Source organism: Papaver somniferum, chromosome 1 (assembly GCF_003573695.1).
Source record: "Papaver somniferum cultivar HN1 chromosome 1, ASM357369v1, whole genome shotgun sequence".
NCBI lineage: Eukaryota > Viridiplantae > Streptophyta > Magnoliopsida > Ranunculales > Papaveraceae > Papaver > Papaver somniferum.
In genome coordinates this window covers 123,525,908-123,544,343 of record NC_039358.1, presented here as the reverse complement: position 1 = coordinate 123,544,343, position 18,436 = coordinate 123,525,908, and the positions used below count along the sequence as shown (strand labels likewise).

The window sequence follows — 18,436 nt, the reverse complement described above, 5'->3', positions numbered from 1 at the left end:
TTTCTTAATTTTGCATACCATATTTTTATTTCCAACCTTATTTTACTTTGGATGACTCAATTACATTGAGGACAATGTAAAGTTTAAGTGTGGGGGGAGTGTTTCCATATTTTGCATATTTTTAACTTTCTTGAGTCGAATTTTTCAAAAAAATTTGTAATTATTGCATAAAAAAAACCTTCAACTTGTAGAGATTTTAGAGTCACTAGCATACTTCTAGGTATGTTTACATAGAGGATTCTGACGGACATAACTGAACTTGGAAATGTTAGGGAACGACGTTCAGATTTCTTACTTGTTAGAGTGTTAAATAATGGATTTAATCATGCCGGTGGCAAATGAGGAGCAGAGGGAAATGCATTATTAGAGTTGTTGATCAATAATTAGTGGAGACTACCTATTTTCATATCAACAGAGGCACCAGACCTTCAATTCTTTGTAGTTGACTAAAAAATCTTTGTTTTGAGTGTATGTCATCGTACGTTAATTCCGAGTAGAATGGTGAACTACCCAACTTCGCACCATTTTTAGCACTATTTTTTATCTTTTGAGTGCTAATTTTGTCAATCATGAGGGTGACATCTATAGATGAAAACCACCTTCTTGTATTTTGATTTGCAGTTAGCACCATTCTCTCTCTTGCCAGCAGCAGGTCCATAGAAACACATCATCATCAACAAGGAAGCGACAACAAAATCTACAAGGAAATTTAAAGATGTTTAAGGTTTATAAGCAACAATACAATGAGCATAATTCTATATCCAAGTGGAAGACTTATTTACAAGAGCAAAGAAAATCAAAAGATGAGAGTTATTGAAGTTATGATACGAAGACATTACAAGTTGTGAAAATTCAAGTGGTACAGTCCTTCTTTCATGGCCATGTTTATTTTATTCTATTTTTATTGTAGTTGCAATCTTTTTATCAAAAAAAAAATACAAAAAAAAAAAGAAAAAGAAAAATATATATACAAAAAAAAACACAAAAATACAAAAATATTTGCATTTAGGATTTATTTCATCAATAAAGCCATGAGGAAGAAAAATCTATAAAGAAGTTTCAAGCAACAAGGAAATAGAGGAAAAAAGTTGCAAATTGCCAAATTTTTATGAAGTTCAAGGTTTACCATCAATAGTTGAAGTCGAAGACGAAGACCAAGAAGATGAAGAAGACGAGCCAAAGACGTTTCTATTGGATGCTGTGAGAGTGGTGCTTTCGTCATTGCCGATCGGATGTGAAGGTGGTAAGTACTCTCATCCTTGTTATAGTGGTTGATTTCCTTTCTTAGAGATCATCAGAAAAATATTTTTATTTCCCATGATTTTGTGGGGTCTCCAGAAATAATTCGGAAGGTTTCCTTCCCACCATTCAACGTGTGTAGGGTTTCTCTCTTCATTCCTATCTGCACACATGTGAGACCCATAAAAAAGCTGTCTTATTGAGTGCAATTATCATAAAACCCTATTGGTGAGGCAGAAGTCGAGGCGAAACGCTTATTGATCGCTCTCAAACACGCGTTCTCTCATTATGGCGTGGTTATTTCTCACTCAACATTAAGAATGAGAATATGTTCTTTGGTATTTCTAACTTCTTATTACTAGCATGCAGAAACTTTATGCCCCCATAGCTCTTTGGATGCTTGGGACGCTGAAACGCTTTGAAGTTGGAGCAGGTTTTGTGGGTATACCTCTCGTAAGCCCTCATGAGACTATAACTCGTCCAATAGGGACACCTAGGGGTTTAAAGGCTTGTTGCACATGCTAAGTGCAACCGGGTCCTCAACGACAAATATTTGTCTTATATTAGGTTAGATAGTTTTCTCGAGGACTAGCAAAAGCCAAGTGTGGGGCAATTTGATAAGTGCATATTCCACTTATATTTGGTGTCATTTCCATGCTAGTATTTGTTGGTTTTCTTGCAGATTATTGTATATTACGTTTATTTTCTTGTATTTGTCTTTCAGTAGGTGAATCATCCGAAAAGAAGTGAATTTGTGCTTAATTGTGCAACAAAAGAAGCTAGCTACAAGTGGAGAATGGTCAAAGACCAAGTGGAACTCATTCAAGGGAATTGCTAAAGGAAGTACGGTTTTTTACTTAAGAGGCTGTCAAGATTCAAAGACTGGTAAAGGTACCTGGATTATTACTCCGGGCATATCTTCTTCTTCCTTATTATGAACATGAAGAACATGAGTTGTTCTTAATGGTGGTCATCATGATGATCACGATGGTGATGGATCTGACCAACAATGATTTTCGAATTTGAATACATCGCTAGATTCCTGGGGACGACAAAAAGCATGGGTACTAGCCCGATTTCGATAAATCAGCCATACTCGAGTTTGGCAGTGGATTATTGGTTGCTGCCATTAAACCCGAGCTTGGAGACGATGATGTTGTTGATGAAGAGAAGATGTTGTAATGGAGTTCGATGGCAGCGATAGTGCTATGGGCCAGTGATGGAATTTGCAGCTGCCATTGGTGATTAATTGTTGCTGACGGAAGATGGAGTGATCGTGATGGAGCTTTGATCAAAAGAACAGAGAACGAAGCTCGGAGCTTTGGGATGATGGCAGTAATGGAGAAGTTCTTGATGATCACGAACGTGCGGTTTGATTGGTAATGATGGAGACGCTTCTACCATTGGAGCTCGGGTTGATGATCATGGCAGGGAAGATGGTTTGCTGTTGTTGGTGCTGACATAATTTGCGGGTCCCACAAGTTTTGGAGAAAGTGATTTGCTGTATCACTAAACATCAAGCTGGACGTACATTTGGAGTTAAAAGAAGGCACATCAATTTACAAAGGTCCCACTACGTCTTGGTCCAATGAGAAGGCTTGTACATCTTATTAATTTACTCCAAGTAACATCGTAGCAGAAATAATTAGTTTCCCAACAGATAACCTGTATTACTGACTTGGTACAGTTATCAGTAGCGGGGTTTCCTCGAAGGAAGTGACAGAGGCGGATAGGAGTTTTTATCCGTTCCCACTGCGGGTTTTATGGATCGGTGGAGGGGGTTCGCTGGCTATAAAAGACATTGGAAAATTTCATCTTACGGCACTGCTTCCTTACTTCTTCATTGAGCCATTTTTTATTTGTAACGAGAAACAGAGAGAGTAGTTCCATTTTAACTCTTTCTTCTTTATTTGTTTGCTAGTGCTTTTCTAATTATGAGTAGCTAAATTTTTAATTGATTAGGGATGATTTCAAAGTCCCGAACCATGAAGCATTATTTTCTTTAACCACGTTTATTTCAAGTTTTATTTTATTGTTGAGTATATTTATTAATTTTAATGTCTAAGAATATTGAATGGTTATTTAAAATGATCAATTAAATTAACCAATCAATATTTCTTCTACTAGTTTAGAGTTGTATGATACGTATAATTGTCACATCAACTCTTTACACAGTAGTAAATCGCAAGAGCCGACAGAGGGATTTTGTTAAGCAATTGTGTGTAAAGATAACACTAGTAAGCAGACCGAGCCTATGCGTTTGATGTTAGGATCAACCTGATTCACATAGTATAAAGCATTCGACTAATTTACACCTTGAGAGCTTATTCTTTGTGGGTTGGTTGGATAGAATCTGGTAGTCGAGCGCTTCCATATCCAGTGACAGTAGGAATCCAGGGGATAGCAGAGGTTATTGCTATTCTACGGTTGGTAACAATATAAATTCAACAAGAAATAAAATTTTATTTAGTTAAGCTTCGGTTCAGTGACGGTGAATGATTCCCTAGTCATCTTTCTCCTTATTGTTTTAAACTAATATTTATTATTATTTACAGCAAAGTATTACTATTTTCTTTTATTAGTTACTTTAATTTAAAATCTAAAAACAAAAAACCATTTCGGTTACTTTTAACAACTAGAAACTCCTTGCTCTTTGTGGGAACGAATTCCTTGCCATTATATTACTAGTTAATTGTGTGGAAAGAAGTAATTAATTTGTTGTGTTAACGATGCGGAACCAGTAATCACAAACATCTTCGTCTCATCGTTTATGATTCTACAATATCTTCTTTTGCCATGTCGATTAAGATTATTGTGAGGTGATTGATAATACTAGGTTTTTCTTCGGGAATATAAGTCCGGGTTATCAATTGGTTCCTGTTCACGTTGATCTATCAAAAGACGGAACAAAACTCGTAGGTATTTCTGTGGGAGACAGATTTATCTATTACCATAGACTTTTCTGTGTGATACAGATTTGTTTATTAAAGTCTTCAACTTCGGGTTGTAGCAACTCTTAGTTGTGGGTGAGATCATCTAAGGGAATCAAGTGCGTAGTGATGAGTGCTAAAAAGTGCATATTTCTATATATTTTTCTTGGCATTTAACTCATCTTTTGTGCATTAATTCTACATTTTATCCCATATTCTGTATTTTCATTGTTTTCAAGAATAAATATTTTTCTTACTTAATTTTGCATTTTTAGGTAATAAATAAAGTTTGGATGAATAGCAGAGCGGAAAAGAGCAGAAAAGTAGTGAAAAGCCGGGAGGAATTACACAAGGAAGCCGCGAAGAATGTTGTGCACAAGACCAAAAGGCTAGAAGTGGGCTTGAAGAAGAAGAATTGTCCTTAAAGAAGATATGGGCTTGGCATACCCAAGGCCCAAAACCCTTACTCAAACACATTTCCACTATCCAAGTCCGTCTCGGATTTCAGCCGTCAGATCGAAGTATTTCAGCATCCTACGGTCGCTCCATCATCGCACATCAAACTCCGAAGACCCCGCTTTGCATCGCAACGCCCATCTACATCTTGGGTCGTCCGTTTTGCTACATCCCTTCATCCGACGGTCGCTCCACGCTTACCTCCGTATCGCCGTTGGATCCACCTACCATCTTCCCATCCATCGCTCCTTGTCGCAGATCATCAAACTCCGCTGCACCTGTTTCACACCCTAGCAACCGAACACCTACACCCCAAACAAACAGACCCTAATCCCATTTCCATCGAGTTCTTCCCCTTCTTCCCAAAAATTTGCAGAGCTCTGCAAATCCATCACCACCATCTCTTCCATCTCCACCTCGAACACCACCACTACCACCTTCCCCCGACAAACTCAGGAGTCAATCACCACCCTTGTCTCCCTTTCTCGTCTGTAGCATCGAGTCCTGATGCTGCAAACTCGACAGTGAGAGAAGCTAGGGTTCACAGAAGTCTAGGGCTAGGCCAACAACGCAACAAGAGCTAGAGGAGGAGCAGTAGAACATCAACAGGGCATGGGTCGAGCAGAATTCACACATGGGTATGTCGAATTTGATTTTCCCCAAAAAATTAGGGTTTCGAATTAGGGTTTTGTATTTTGTTGTAAGCTATAAAAGGGAAGTGATGTAGGATGTTAAATTTTGTTCTTGGTTAGCCGAGACACCCCTAATTGGGTTAATTTAATTTCACTGTTAATTTAGGGTTCTTCATTTGCTGCCACTGTCCAAATTTCAATTCCATACTTTATTGTTTAATTCCATGTTTAGGTTAGTTTTAATTTCAAATTCAGTTAATTTCAATTTTCAATTTTATTCTTAGTGTTTGCTGTTAATTGTCTGTGTTACTGTTAATTTTATTTTGTAAATTTTGTTAATGTTTCATTGTTTAATCTATGTTAGGATAGTTTAATTAGAATGTTGCACTGTTTAATTTCACTGTAAATGCTCCTGATTTGTGTATGTTACTATGTTATCTCTGTGATGTTTACTGTTTTGTGTGAATGTTAGGCTAAAGCCTTTGAAGCATTGGATTGATTGAGCAGTGGGGAGAAACTAGTGCTCACTAGTGACTGTGAGCAAGCTGGTTCTCTTCCCACTCTAGTTGTATGCCTAGGCTCCCAACTTTGCCTTTCATTTTTGTTCTTGCTCACCTTCACCATCTCCACTGCCCTGGCTTAGGCCTTGGTTCCAATTGTTCTCTGCTTGTAGTTTCATTGTACTGTCACATTTACTTCACTGTTACCTTGTGTTTATTGTTTTATCATCCATTGCCTCATTATTTCACTACCATCTTCATTGCTTTGTAAATATCACAGTTTCACTGCCACTATTTGCTCTTTCTTCTCTTGTGTTTCTCCTGTTCTTGTTATTGCATTCACTGCCTTGTTCTGCTGCTGCTACTACTTGCTGTTGTTGTGCTGCTGCTGTGCACTACTTTTGCTGCTGCTGTGCACTGCTTCTGCTGCTGCTGAAGCCACCACTGCTGCTGCTGCTTCTTCTCCAGCCCAGCCTTGTCTGCTGCTGCTCCAAAGCTCACTGTTACATTGAGCCCAATTCACTGTTAGCCCAAAGCCCAGTGCAACTCAAAAGATCAAAAGCCCATAAGTTCACAGTCAATCCAAAAACCCACTAAGCCCAAAGCACAATTAGAAGCCCAATAGCCAATTTAGAGCCCAAATAGCTAGAAACTCCAAACACTCCCAATCTCTGTGGATCGATCCGTACTTGCACGAGCTACAACTGACGACCGTGCACTTGCGGTATTACTGTAGGCCCGTTTTCATTTCACTTCAATTTTATACGCTTTCCAGGGCCCACCAAGTTTTTGGCGCCGCTGCCGGGAATTGGTGTTGTGTTTTTCTTGTAGTTTTATTAGCTATTTTTGCATTTCACTGCATAGCATTTGCATCTGCATCTGCTTCACTTCATTTGTTGTTGGGCCTGCTGTTCTGAACCTGTTTTCCTCTGCTGGGACGCCACCAAGGAAAAGAACCAAAGCCCAACTGGGTTTTTGCAACAATATCAGAGCAGCTGGGCTGTGCTAAAAAGGTAAACCCATTCAGAGAACCCGAATTGTGGGCTTCCAATTTTTAATTGTGGGCTTGTAATATTAAAGCCAATTTTTGGGCTTTTTATTTTCTGTTGGGTTTGTAATTAATTTCTGTGGGCTTGTTTGTTTAATTTGTGGGCTTGTATTTAATTTTTGTGAGCTTGTTTAATTTGGACTGGTATTTTGTATTCTGGGTTTTTAAACCCAGCTGAGCTTGTAACCGATCACGCTAGGTTAAATCGTTAGTGGGCCGAGTACCCAAATTCTAGGCCGAGATTTTGGACTCAGTTTCACCAAACGTTTTCAAACCAGCTGAGCCAAAGCAAACACAAAACCAACAGTGGGCTTGCTCCCATTCAAAAACCAAATTTTATTTTCTTTTGAAAAAAAAAAAAAAAAAAAAAACCAAAATTTTGCTCCTAATTCCAAAAACCAAAACTTTTCTCCCATTCAAAAACCAAATTTTACTTGCTCCCATTTTAACAACCAAATTTTTTCTTCTTTAACCCATTAAAACCAAACTTGCTCCCAAAATTTTAAAAAACCAAAAAAATGTCTCCCACCAAAACCAAATTTTTCCCAAAAATCCAAACCCTTTAAAAACCAAATTCTGAGCTTTGTACATAGTTACTTAGCTTTTGAGCCAATCATGTCTAGATTTTGGCCTGCTTCGGGGAGTGGAAACAAAAACACTTAGAGAACTTGCTTACGGGCCAAATTCACATTGTGATCCTCCCATTCCATGATGTCAATAGTTATAGGAATTATAATGGACATTTTCAAAGTCCCGAGCCTCAATACATGAACCCTAATGACTATTCATACATGCATCATTCATCGCAACGTGAAAATGAACATTCTGCTAGAGCCTCACTCACACAATCATCACTTATGGATCAAATAGAAGCTCGAATCACAGCTTTAGAAATGCAATCACATGAGGAATCTGTCACATCTAATTTTCTTAGGCAACCTGAAATCTATGCATGTCCCGCATGTGGTAGTTTAGACCACCCTGTTGAGAATTGTCATATTTTGCATAATTTTAGGCAATCTAGAGAAAATCCAAGGTATGAAATGCCCATAAATTGTGAGAATGGTAGTCATTGGGACCATAATCAATCCTTTGAGGGTTGCGATCAATATTTTGTAAACCCTAATGACCATGCACACATGTACCATTCACCACAATTTGAACATGAAGAATTTGGTACTCCCATGAATTTAGACTCCACCACAGAAGCTTTAAGACTCTGCAAGCAAGACTATGATAGATCTACATCACGAATTCATGCATATAGATCAGATTTTGCTTCACCTACAAAAGGAGGAAATTCATGAGGAAATGTATGTTGTCCCTAATGAAGTGTCTAGTCCCATTCATGTAAATAATGTTGAATATGAACCTAATTTAGAGGAACATGAATCGACTAATGACACCACCACTGTTAATGAGGACCAATATGCATGCTACCATGATGATGATTATGATGATTATGATGATATGTTAGAAAAATGTCTATGCTGAAAATGTTGTGGAACCTTTGGGTTAAAACATTAGGCTTCTCGCCTCGACCTTCATGAATGATGTTTCTTCTATATTCATACATGATGTTGATATGATTTGAGCATGTGCAATCTGTCTATGAAGATGATAGGTAATATGAATCTTCTGTGACACTAATATGCATGAAAATATAATTGTTGTGTCTGATTCTCTACCTGGGTCACGTTGTGATGTTTCCCTGATTTGCCGATGCATGAGAATAATTCTTCTGATGATGTTGATGATTCTGATTTGTGTGAGCATGGTAAGCATGTTGTGACACGTGTAGAAGACTTAGGAGATGTTGATGTGATTAGTAATGATGTGCCTATCGTCCTACATAAGTCACAATCTGATGGCCTTCCACCCAACCTAGATTTGGTTTGTACCCATATTGTCAAACCGACTTTTCTGAGAGTCCCTAATCTAGGATTGGAACTGTGTGCTTCCCAAGTCCTCTTGGACTATTTTGCATCTAAGTATAATACATTTGAGGAACCACAGTTGGAATTAGCATGTGTACCCGTCCCTAGCAAGTTCATTTCGAGTTAGACCTTGTACATGATGAACCCCCAAAACTGCGAGATTTTGTTTCCAAAATTTATCCGTTGAAAAATCCAGGTTTGGTGGTAGCTCATTTTGTTTCGCAGCTTCACTTGCATGCCTATCATTATTATTGTGTGAAGCTGTTGAAACCTCTACACTTTGTCTTTTGGGTTGATCCTCAACTCTTTAGATTGTTAGTGTATGGTGAATTTTTGTATATAATCCAGTAGATAAAATTTCTTAAAAACCCTTTTTGTTTTTTGTATATATTTGCTAATCCAATATGATCTCGGCTGACATATGATGGATTTTTGCCTTGAATAACGGAGTTCTAATATTGCTTTCGCCGAAATCGGGTATTCTCTTTCCTTTTTCTCTACTCAACATGATCCTCTTCATATGTTGTATCTAATTTTGTTCATATTTTGAAACATTGAGGACAATGTTTAGTTTAGGTTTGGGGGTGAAAAGTAGATACTTTGATAATATGCCATAATTGAAAACAAGAACTCCTTCTTTTTGAAAAAAAAAATGAAAAATGAAAAAAAAAAAAAAATTTAAAAATTAAAAAATTGAAAAAAACATAAAAATGGAGCTCATTTACCTTGAAATGTTGACTCTTGTGCAAATATGTAATTATTAGGAGTCTTAGTCTAGATATTTAGGCACCCTGATTCTAGCACAATTCACATAGTGATAAGAAATTTGCACGCGCACGATCTACCAATACATGTATGGCCTCGATCTTCAAGGTGTTTGATAGGAAGTCACGATTGCCAATCACTTTAGAATACTGAACGAAACTTGACTAGCTTGTTCTTTGGTTGGTTGGGATAGAAGGTGGAGGTTACATTAAGAAAGACAACCATCGAATTTAACTGGGTGCATCAAAAAGGGCTACCTCTTGCAAAGTGTCATGTAATTTTTTGTTTCTTTTTTATGTATCAAAAGTGTTTCCTTGTATCAAAAAAAAAATGATGTATTATTCAAAAAAAAAACAATCAAAAAAAAAAAAAAAAAAAAAAAAACAGAAAAAAAAAAAAATCAAGTGTTTACCAATTCCATCCTCTCTTGTTCCAAAAATAAAAGAGAGTAGTCAATGTAAATAAGAGTCATGTAAATAGTCATCTTTTGTGTTTTATTGTAATAAGCAAGGAAGGGTGTATGCCATTGATGTACAACGCGAGTAATTGTGAAACACCTCCTACTCATTCACAATTCTCGTAAAGTCCGGACAGCTAGCTAGATTTCGACCTTGGTTCTTAGCCTGAGAAACTATCTCTTGGTGATTAGTAGTCATAACATCCGATCTTTCTTTACACATGTGTAGATACACTTTACACTCTTATCACATGTCCTTATTTGTTATCAGTGCTAGGATTGTGCCTTCGATAGCTAGATTGACATCTCCATTTTGCTGTGAGCTTAACTGACTTGCACATGTCACATTTGATGGAATCTGAGCTTATATTTTGACCTAGAACTTTGTAGGTACGTTCTAAGCAAACCTTCACGAGACTTCAACTCGTCCACTAGGGACACTTAGTGGTTTAAAAGGCTTAGTGCATACGCTAAATGCATTCGAGAGACCAGCGACAGTGGTATAGGTAGGATTTCCTTAGTTTTGTTTTACTTGAGGACAAGTAAAATTCAGGTTTGGGGGTATTTGATGAGTGCTAAAAAGTGCATATTTCTATATATTTTTCTTGGCATTTAACTCATCTTTTGTGCATTAATTCTACATTTTATCCCATATTCTGTATTTTCATTGTTTTCAAGAATAAATATTTTTCTTACTTAATTTTGCATTTTTAGGTAATAAATAAAGTTTGGATGAATAGCAGAGCGGAAAAGAGCAGAAAAGTAGTGAAAAGCCGGGAGGAATTACACAAGAAAGCCGCGAAGAATGTTGTGCACAAGACCAAAAGGCTAGAAGTGGGCTTGAAGAAGAAGAATTGTCCTTAAAGAAGATATGGGCTTGGCATACCCAAGGCCCAAAACCCTTACTCAAACACATTTCCACTATCCAAGCCCGTCTCGGATTTCAGCCGTCAGATCGAAGTATTTCAGCATCCTACGGTCGCTCCATCATCGCACATCAAACTCCGAAGCCCCCGCTTTACATCGCAACGCCCATCTCCATCTTGGGTCGTCCGTTTTGCTAAATCCCTTCATCCGACGGTCGCTCCACGCTTACCTCCGTATCGCCGTTGGATCCACCTACCATCTTCCCATCCATCGCTCCTTGTCGCAGATCATCAAACTCCGCTGCACCTGTTTCACACCCTAGCAACCGAACACCTACACCCCAAACAAACAGACCCTAATCCCATTTCCATCGAGTTCTTCCCCTTCTTCCCAAAAATTTGCAGAGCTCTGCAAATCCATCACCACCATCTCTTCCATCTCCACCTCGAACACCACCACTACCACCTTCCCCCGACAAACTCAGGAGTCAATCACCACCCTTGTCTCTCCCTTTCTCGTCTGTAGCATCGAGTCCTGATGCTGCAAACTCGATAGTGAGAGAAGCTAGGGTTCACAGAAGTCTAGGGCTAGGCCAACAACGCAACAAGAGCTAGAGGAGGAGCAGTAGAACATCAACAGGGCATGGGTCGAGCAGAATTCACACATGGGTATGTCGAATTTGATTTTCCCCAAAAAATTAGGGTTTCGAATTAGGGTTTTGTATTTTGTTGTAAGCTATAAAAGGGAAGTGATGTAGGATGTTAAATTTTGTTCTTGGTTAGCCGAGACACCCCCTAATTGGGTTAATTTAATTTCACTGTTAATTTAGGGTTCTTCATTTGCTGCCACTGTCCAAATTTCAATTCCATACTTTATTGTTTAATTCCATGTTTAGGTTAGTTTTAATTTCAAATTCAGTTAATTTCAATTTTCAATTTTATTCTTAGTGTTTGCTGTTAATTGTCTGTGTTACTGTTAATTTTATTTTGTAAATTTTGTTAATGTTTCATTGTTTAATCTATGTTAGGATAGTTTAATTAGAATGTTGCACTGTTTAATTTCACTGTAAATGCTCCTGATTTGTGTATGTTACTATGTTATCTCTGTGATGTTTACTGTTTTGTGTGAATGTTAGGCTAAAGCCTTTGAAGCATTGGATTGATTGAGCAGTGGGGAGAAACTAGTGCTCACTAGTGACTGTGAGCAAGCTGGTTCTCTTCCCACTCTAGTTGTATGCCTAGGCTCCCAACTTTGCCTTTCATTTTTTGTTCTTGCTCACCTTCACCATCTCCACTGCCCTTGGCTTAGGCCTTGGTTCCATTGTTCTCTGCTTGTAGTTTCATTGTACTGTCAAATTTACTTCACTGTTACCTTGTGTTTATTGTTTTATCATCCATTGCCTCATTATTTCACTACCATCTTCATTGCTTTGTAAATATCACAGTTTCACTGCCACTATTTGCTCTTTCTTCTCTTGTGTTTCTCCTGTTCTTGTTACTGCATTCACTGCCTTGTTCTGCTGCTGCTACTACTTGCTGTTGGTGTGCTGCTGCTGTGCACTGCTTTTGCTGCTGCTGTGCACTGCTTCTGCTGCTGCTGAAGCCACCACTGCTGCTGCTGCTTCTTCTCCAGCCCAGCCTTGTCTGCTGCTGCTCCAAAGCTCACTGTTACATTGAGCCCAATTCACTGTTAGCCCAAAGCCCAGTGCAACTCAAAAGATCAAAAGCCCATAAGTTCACAGTCAATCCAAAAACCCACTAAGCCCAAAGCACAATTAGAAGCCCAATAGCCAATTTAGAGCCCAAATAGCTAGAAACTCCAAACACTCCCAATCTCTGTGGATCGATCCGTACTTGCACGAGCTACAACTGACGACCGTGCACTTGCGGTATTACTGTAGGCCCGTTTTCATTTCACTTCAATTTTATACGCTTTCCAGGGCCCACCACGTAGTATCCTGCTGGAATCAGAGACATAAGGAGCGCAACTGTACCTTGGATCAGTGTGAGATTGATTGGGGTTCAACTACATTCCAGATCGAAGTTAGTTTGTAGTAGGCTAGTGTCTGTAGCGGCTTAATAAAATGTGTGTTCAATCTGGACTAGGTCCCGGGGTTTTTCTGCATATGCGGTTTCCTCGTTAACAAAACTTCTGGTGTTTGTGTTATTTCTTTTCCGCATTATATTTTGTTATATAATTGGAATATCACAGGTTGTGCGTTTGAATCAATCAATTGGGAAATCCGACCTTTGGTTGTTGATTGTCATTGATCTATACTTGAACATTGGTCTTTGGTACCATTTAAGTGATTTCTCTTGTATTCAATTAGACTCGTAGATTGCTATTTTCTTGAGTAAGAACTGAATCAAGAAAGAAAGATATAACTCTTTGATATACTTTATTAAGATTGAGTCTAGTTGATTCTCTTGAAAGTATATTGGAGTTAGTCCATACAGATTGTTAATCGAAACATTGGGTGTGGTTGTTGTACCTCCGCTTTTTCAAAATGGATTTGGCAGAGTATTTGTCTTGGTCTTCAAATAATTATGAAATATGCTAAATGGCAAGTTAGAAATGGCTCTACTATCCATATCTGGACCTTTAATTGGATTCCATCTATGTCTACGGAAATTCAAGAATGGGATGATTTGAATCTGAGTAAATATCATTGGGTATCTCAGTTGATTGATTTTAATTCAGTGCAGTGGAATATCCCTCTTATGCGTCAACTATTTACTACTGATCAGGTGAATTCCATCCTTAGTATTCCCATTCGTTAGATCCACAAGATATTCTTATCTGGACGTATACTGATGTGTCATACCATCTTGGTGGCATATTCCTTATTCTGGCTGGTGGCCCTCATCCTTCTCCACGTCTGCCTCATCATTTACTATCCGTTAGTTCTCAATGGCTGCTTTGAGATTCTGTTAGTTAATTAGTTAGCCGTCTTCACCACGCGTTACTAGTGTACAGGTTGGTTTAGATCCAAGAATGTATTTAATTCGTCTTCCCTGAGCTTGTAAGAACTAATGAATTTTGATACTTAAAACCTGAGGTCGATTCTTCGAATAAGAGTTACTTTTCTTCACTAATTGATGATCTAATTGTACTAAGTCTAGTACAATTGGTATCATAGCCGTTCTGACCTTACGATGGGCGTTACGACTGTGCGTGAATTATCTGAAACTACTACTGAGAAATTTTCTGCTATTGAAGACAAATTGTCTAAATTAGACCATCGTCTGGAGGAAAATTTTGTTCATATCAAAGAGAAGTTCGAAACTAACGATCTTCTAATTGCCCAGGTAAATTCTCAGCTATCTGAACTATTACTTCTAGTTAAACATCAGATTCCTGCGTATCCCCGTGATGGTGAATCTAATAGAGCTTATGGATCTAATGGTCATCATGGTGAAATTCATTTTGGGTCGTTAATTTCTCACTGAGATAACCATAACTCTTATCGTCTGCCGAAGCTCGACTTTCCTCACTTTGATGGTGAAAATCCAAGAGGATGGATTCAAAAATGTGAGCGTTACTTTCAGATCCATAAAACTGATGATGGACAACGAGTAAGTATAGATTCTCTTCATTTTGATGGTCGAGCTGATCAATGGTTCCTAAATTTTCAGATCGGTAAATTTACTATTACTTGGAATGACTTATGTGTTGGTATCTGTACTCGTTTTGAAAACCCTTTTAATGATAATTATGTTGGAGCTTTCAACAAACTGATGCAGATTAATTCTGTTGAAGAATACTTTGAACAATTTGAAACTCTCAAGGCTTTTATGCTAACCAAGAACCAATATCTTATAAAGGATTATTTTATACTGAGTTTCATTAGTGGTCTGAAGGAGGAAATCCGTGGTTCTGTTTTAATGTTTCATCCTCAATCTCTCATGGAGGCTTTTTCATTAGCTCGTCTAGAGGAACAGAAGTGCTCCCTTTATGGAAAAACCACTAAGCCATTTTCAAAACCCATCACCAGTTCTTTTTCTACAAATAGAGCTTTCTCTCATAGTCAATTTCCTCCAAAACCCATTATCACCACTCCCATTACACCTAAGTCCCCACCATCCACTTTCAAACCTTTTCCTACTTCTCATACCTGCAATACTTCCACAAATTCTTCCACTATACCTCCTATTAGAAGATTAACTCAAGAGCAAATGCAAGCTAGAAGGGCTAAAGACTTGTGTTACAATTGTGATGAACCTTACAAACAAGGTTATTGGTGTAAGAGACAACAATTATTCATGCTTAGTGTTGAAGCTTCTGATATGGAGAGTGCACCAGTAGAGGAAGAAGTTTTTGAAGAGGCAGTTGACACACCAGTAGAATCTGATATTGAAATCTCCTTACATGCTCTCACTGGTACCATCTCTAGTGACACAATTCGAATTCCAGGAATTATTAAGAAGCAGAAAATTTATATACTAATTGATACTGGGAGTACACATAGCTTCATTGACTTTGCTTTAGCCACCAAGTTGCATTGTGACATCCATTCTACTGCACACTTGTTGGTCACTGTGGCTAATGGAGAAAGGACTGTCAGTTATGGAGTTTTTCCTCAACTACAATGGTTTATGCAAGATTACCAATTCAGTGGAGATTTGAGACTACTTCCCTTGGGTGGTTGTGATATAGTTTTGGGAGCAGAATGGCTGAGAAGATTAGGTAATGTAATGTTCAACTTTTCCAAAATCAGCATTTCTTTCAAACATCAAGGTAAGACGATTACTTTAACTGGTGTCAAAAATTCTTCTTCTCTCATGATGATGAGAAGCCAAGCTGTTAAGGAATTTTTCAAACACTCATGGCTTGTTTGGCCAATTATTTTCAGTCACTCCTACCACTATCTCCCAACCAATTTCTCAGGCCATATCTCAGTTATTACATTCTTATGAGGATGTATTTCAAGAACCCACTGACTTACCACCTACCAGAAAATTGGACCACACCATTCCACTCAAGCCAAATTCAATTCCTCCAAGCCAGAGAGACTATAAATGTCCCTACATCCAAAAATTTATGGTTGAACAATTGGTAAAGGAAATGCTTGCTACTGGTATTATGCAACAGTCATAGTTCATTTGCTTCTCCCATTCTCTTAGTGAAGAAAAAAGACAATTCATGGATATTTTGTATGGGTTACAGGAAATTGAATAACATCACTATTAAGGATAGATTTCCAATTCCAATCATAGATGAGTTGCTGGATGAATTATTTGGTTTCGGAGTCTTTACTAAGATTGATCTGAGATCAGGGTATAACCAAATTTTGTTTCATCCTTCTAATATTTTTAAAACAGCATTCAGAACCCATCATGGACACTATGAATTCAAGGTTATGCCATTTGGGCTCACTAATGCCCCTGCCACTTTTCAAGCCTTGATGAATGAAATCTTTCAACCTTATCTTAGGAAATTCATTTTGGTGTTTTTTGATGATATATTGGTTTACAGTCCTGATTTATCTACTCATCTTCAACACCTGGAAGTCACCTTACAATTGCTCAGGCAACATAAATTGTATGCTAGGTTCTCTAAATGTTGTTTTGCTTAGACTGAACTTGAATATCTTGGCTATATTATCACTGTTCAAGGGGTAGTTGTTGATCCAGCTAAGGTTGTTAGCATGACCACATGGCCTCAACCAAGCACATCGAAGGAGTTGAGAGGCTTCTTGGGACTCACAGGGTATTACAGGAAGTTTGTGCAGCATTATGGTTCCATAAGCAAACCTCTAACAGATTTGCTCAAAAAGAATTCCTTCTCATGGTCTCCAGCAGCCACTCAGGCCTTCATTAATCTCAAAGATGCAATGGTCAGTGCTCCTGTCTTGGCCTTGTCAAATTTTTCCAAGCAATTTGTACTGGAAACTGATGCCAGTGGAGTTGGTATTGGTGTTGTGTTGATGCAAGAGGGCAGAGCCATCTGTTTTTTCAGTAAACCACTTGGTCCTAAGGCATTGGCCTTATCTACTTATGAAAAAGAATTACTAGCCATAGTCTAGGAAATGAAGAAGTGGAGGTTATTTGCAGGGTCACAAGTTTCTCATCCAGACAGACCACCAGAGCATTAAATGTTTTCTGGATCAGAAAATTACTACTACACTTCAACAAAAATGGTTAATGAAACTGTTGGTTTTTGACTTATGAGATCAAATATAAAAGTGGAGTGGAGAACAAAGTGGCTGATGCTCTTTCCAGAAGATCACATGACATTTCAAACTGCAATCTACTTACTGTTTACTACACCCAAGTGGGCACAAGATTTAATCCTTAGTTACACTGATGACTGTCGTCGAGGATACGGTTGCACTTAGCATGTGCAACAAGCCTTTAAACCCCTAGGTGTTCCTAGTGGACGAGTTATAGTCTCGTGAGGGCTTACAAGAGGTATACCCACAAAAACTACTCCAACTTCAAAGTGTTCCATCTTCCCAAGCATCCAAAGAGCTATGAGGACATAGAGTTTCTGCATGCTAGTAATAAGAATTTAAAAATACCAAAGAACATATTCTCATTCTTAAATGTTGAGTGAGAAATAACCACACCATAACGAGAGAACGCGTGTTTCAGAGCGATCAATAAGTATTTATCCTCGACTTCTGCCTCACTTAAAATAATTTTATGATAATTGCACTCAATAAGACGCCTTTTTTATGGGTCTCACGTGTGTGCAGGTAGGAATGAAGAGATAAATCCTATACACGTTAAATGGTGGGAAGGAAACCTTCCGAATAATTTCTGGAGACTCCACAAAATCGTGGAAAATAAAGACTTTCTGATGATCTCTAAGAAAGGAAATCAACTATTATTGCGAGGATGAGAGTACTTACCTCTTTCACATCTGATTGCAATGATGATAACACCACTCTCACAGCATCCATTAGAGACGTCTTCCTTCGGCTCGTCTTCTTCATCTTGGTCTTCATCTTCGGTCTTCAACTGTTGATGATAAACACTTGAATTTCGTAGAACTTTGAAAATTGTAACTCTTTTCCTATATTCCTTGTTGCTTGAAACTTCCTTATAGATTTTTCTTCCTTCCCCAAGGATTTATTAAATAAAACAATATAACAAATTTTCTCGTCTTTTTTTTTTTTTTGAAGACAAGAAAAATAATACAAAACTAACAATGGAAATAGCCATGGATGAAGTACTTTACCGCTTGATTCTTCACAACTTGTATTGTCTTGTATCATAAACTTTAATAACTCTCATCTTTTGATTTTTTTTTCGCTCTTGTAAATAAGTCTTCATACTTGGATATAAAATTTTGCTCTTTATGTGTAAGTCTTCAACATGTATATAAAAATCTGCTCATGTATATGTTGCTTTACTTGGATATGAAATGTCGCTCTTCCTTGAATTATTGCTTTTAAACCTCAAACGTCTTCAACTTTCCTTGTAGATTTTGATGTCACTCCCTTGTTGATGATGATGGTGTGTTTCTATGGAGCTGTTGTTGGCGACAGAGAAAATGGTGCTAACTGCAAATCAAATTACAAGAAGGTGGTTTTCATCTATAGACGACACCCTCATGATTGACAAAATTAGCACTCAAGAGATCAAAGAGTAGTGCTTATAT

At 37.9% G+C, this 18,436-nt stretch overlaps 1 protein-coding gene across 1 annotated transcript; it reads left to right on the top strand.

The window, feature by feature from the left end:
- Window positions 1-13,986: 13,986 nt before the first annotated feature.
- On the top strand, window positions 13,987-16,856 carry LOC113350204. The gene is made up of 5 exons (XM_026594314.1): window positions 13,987-14,139; window positions 14,311-15,568; window positions 15,684-15,908; window positions 16,153-16,298; window positions 16,407-16,856. Exons 1-5 carry the CDS (start codon window positions 13,987-13,989, stop codon window positions 16,854-16,856), a joined length of 2,232 nt encoding a protein of 743 aa, XP_026450099.1.
- Window positions 16,857-18,436: the final 1,580 nt, after the last annotated feature.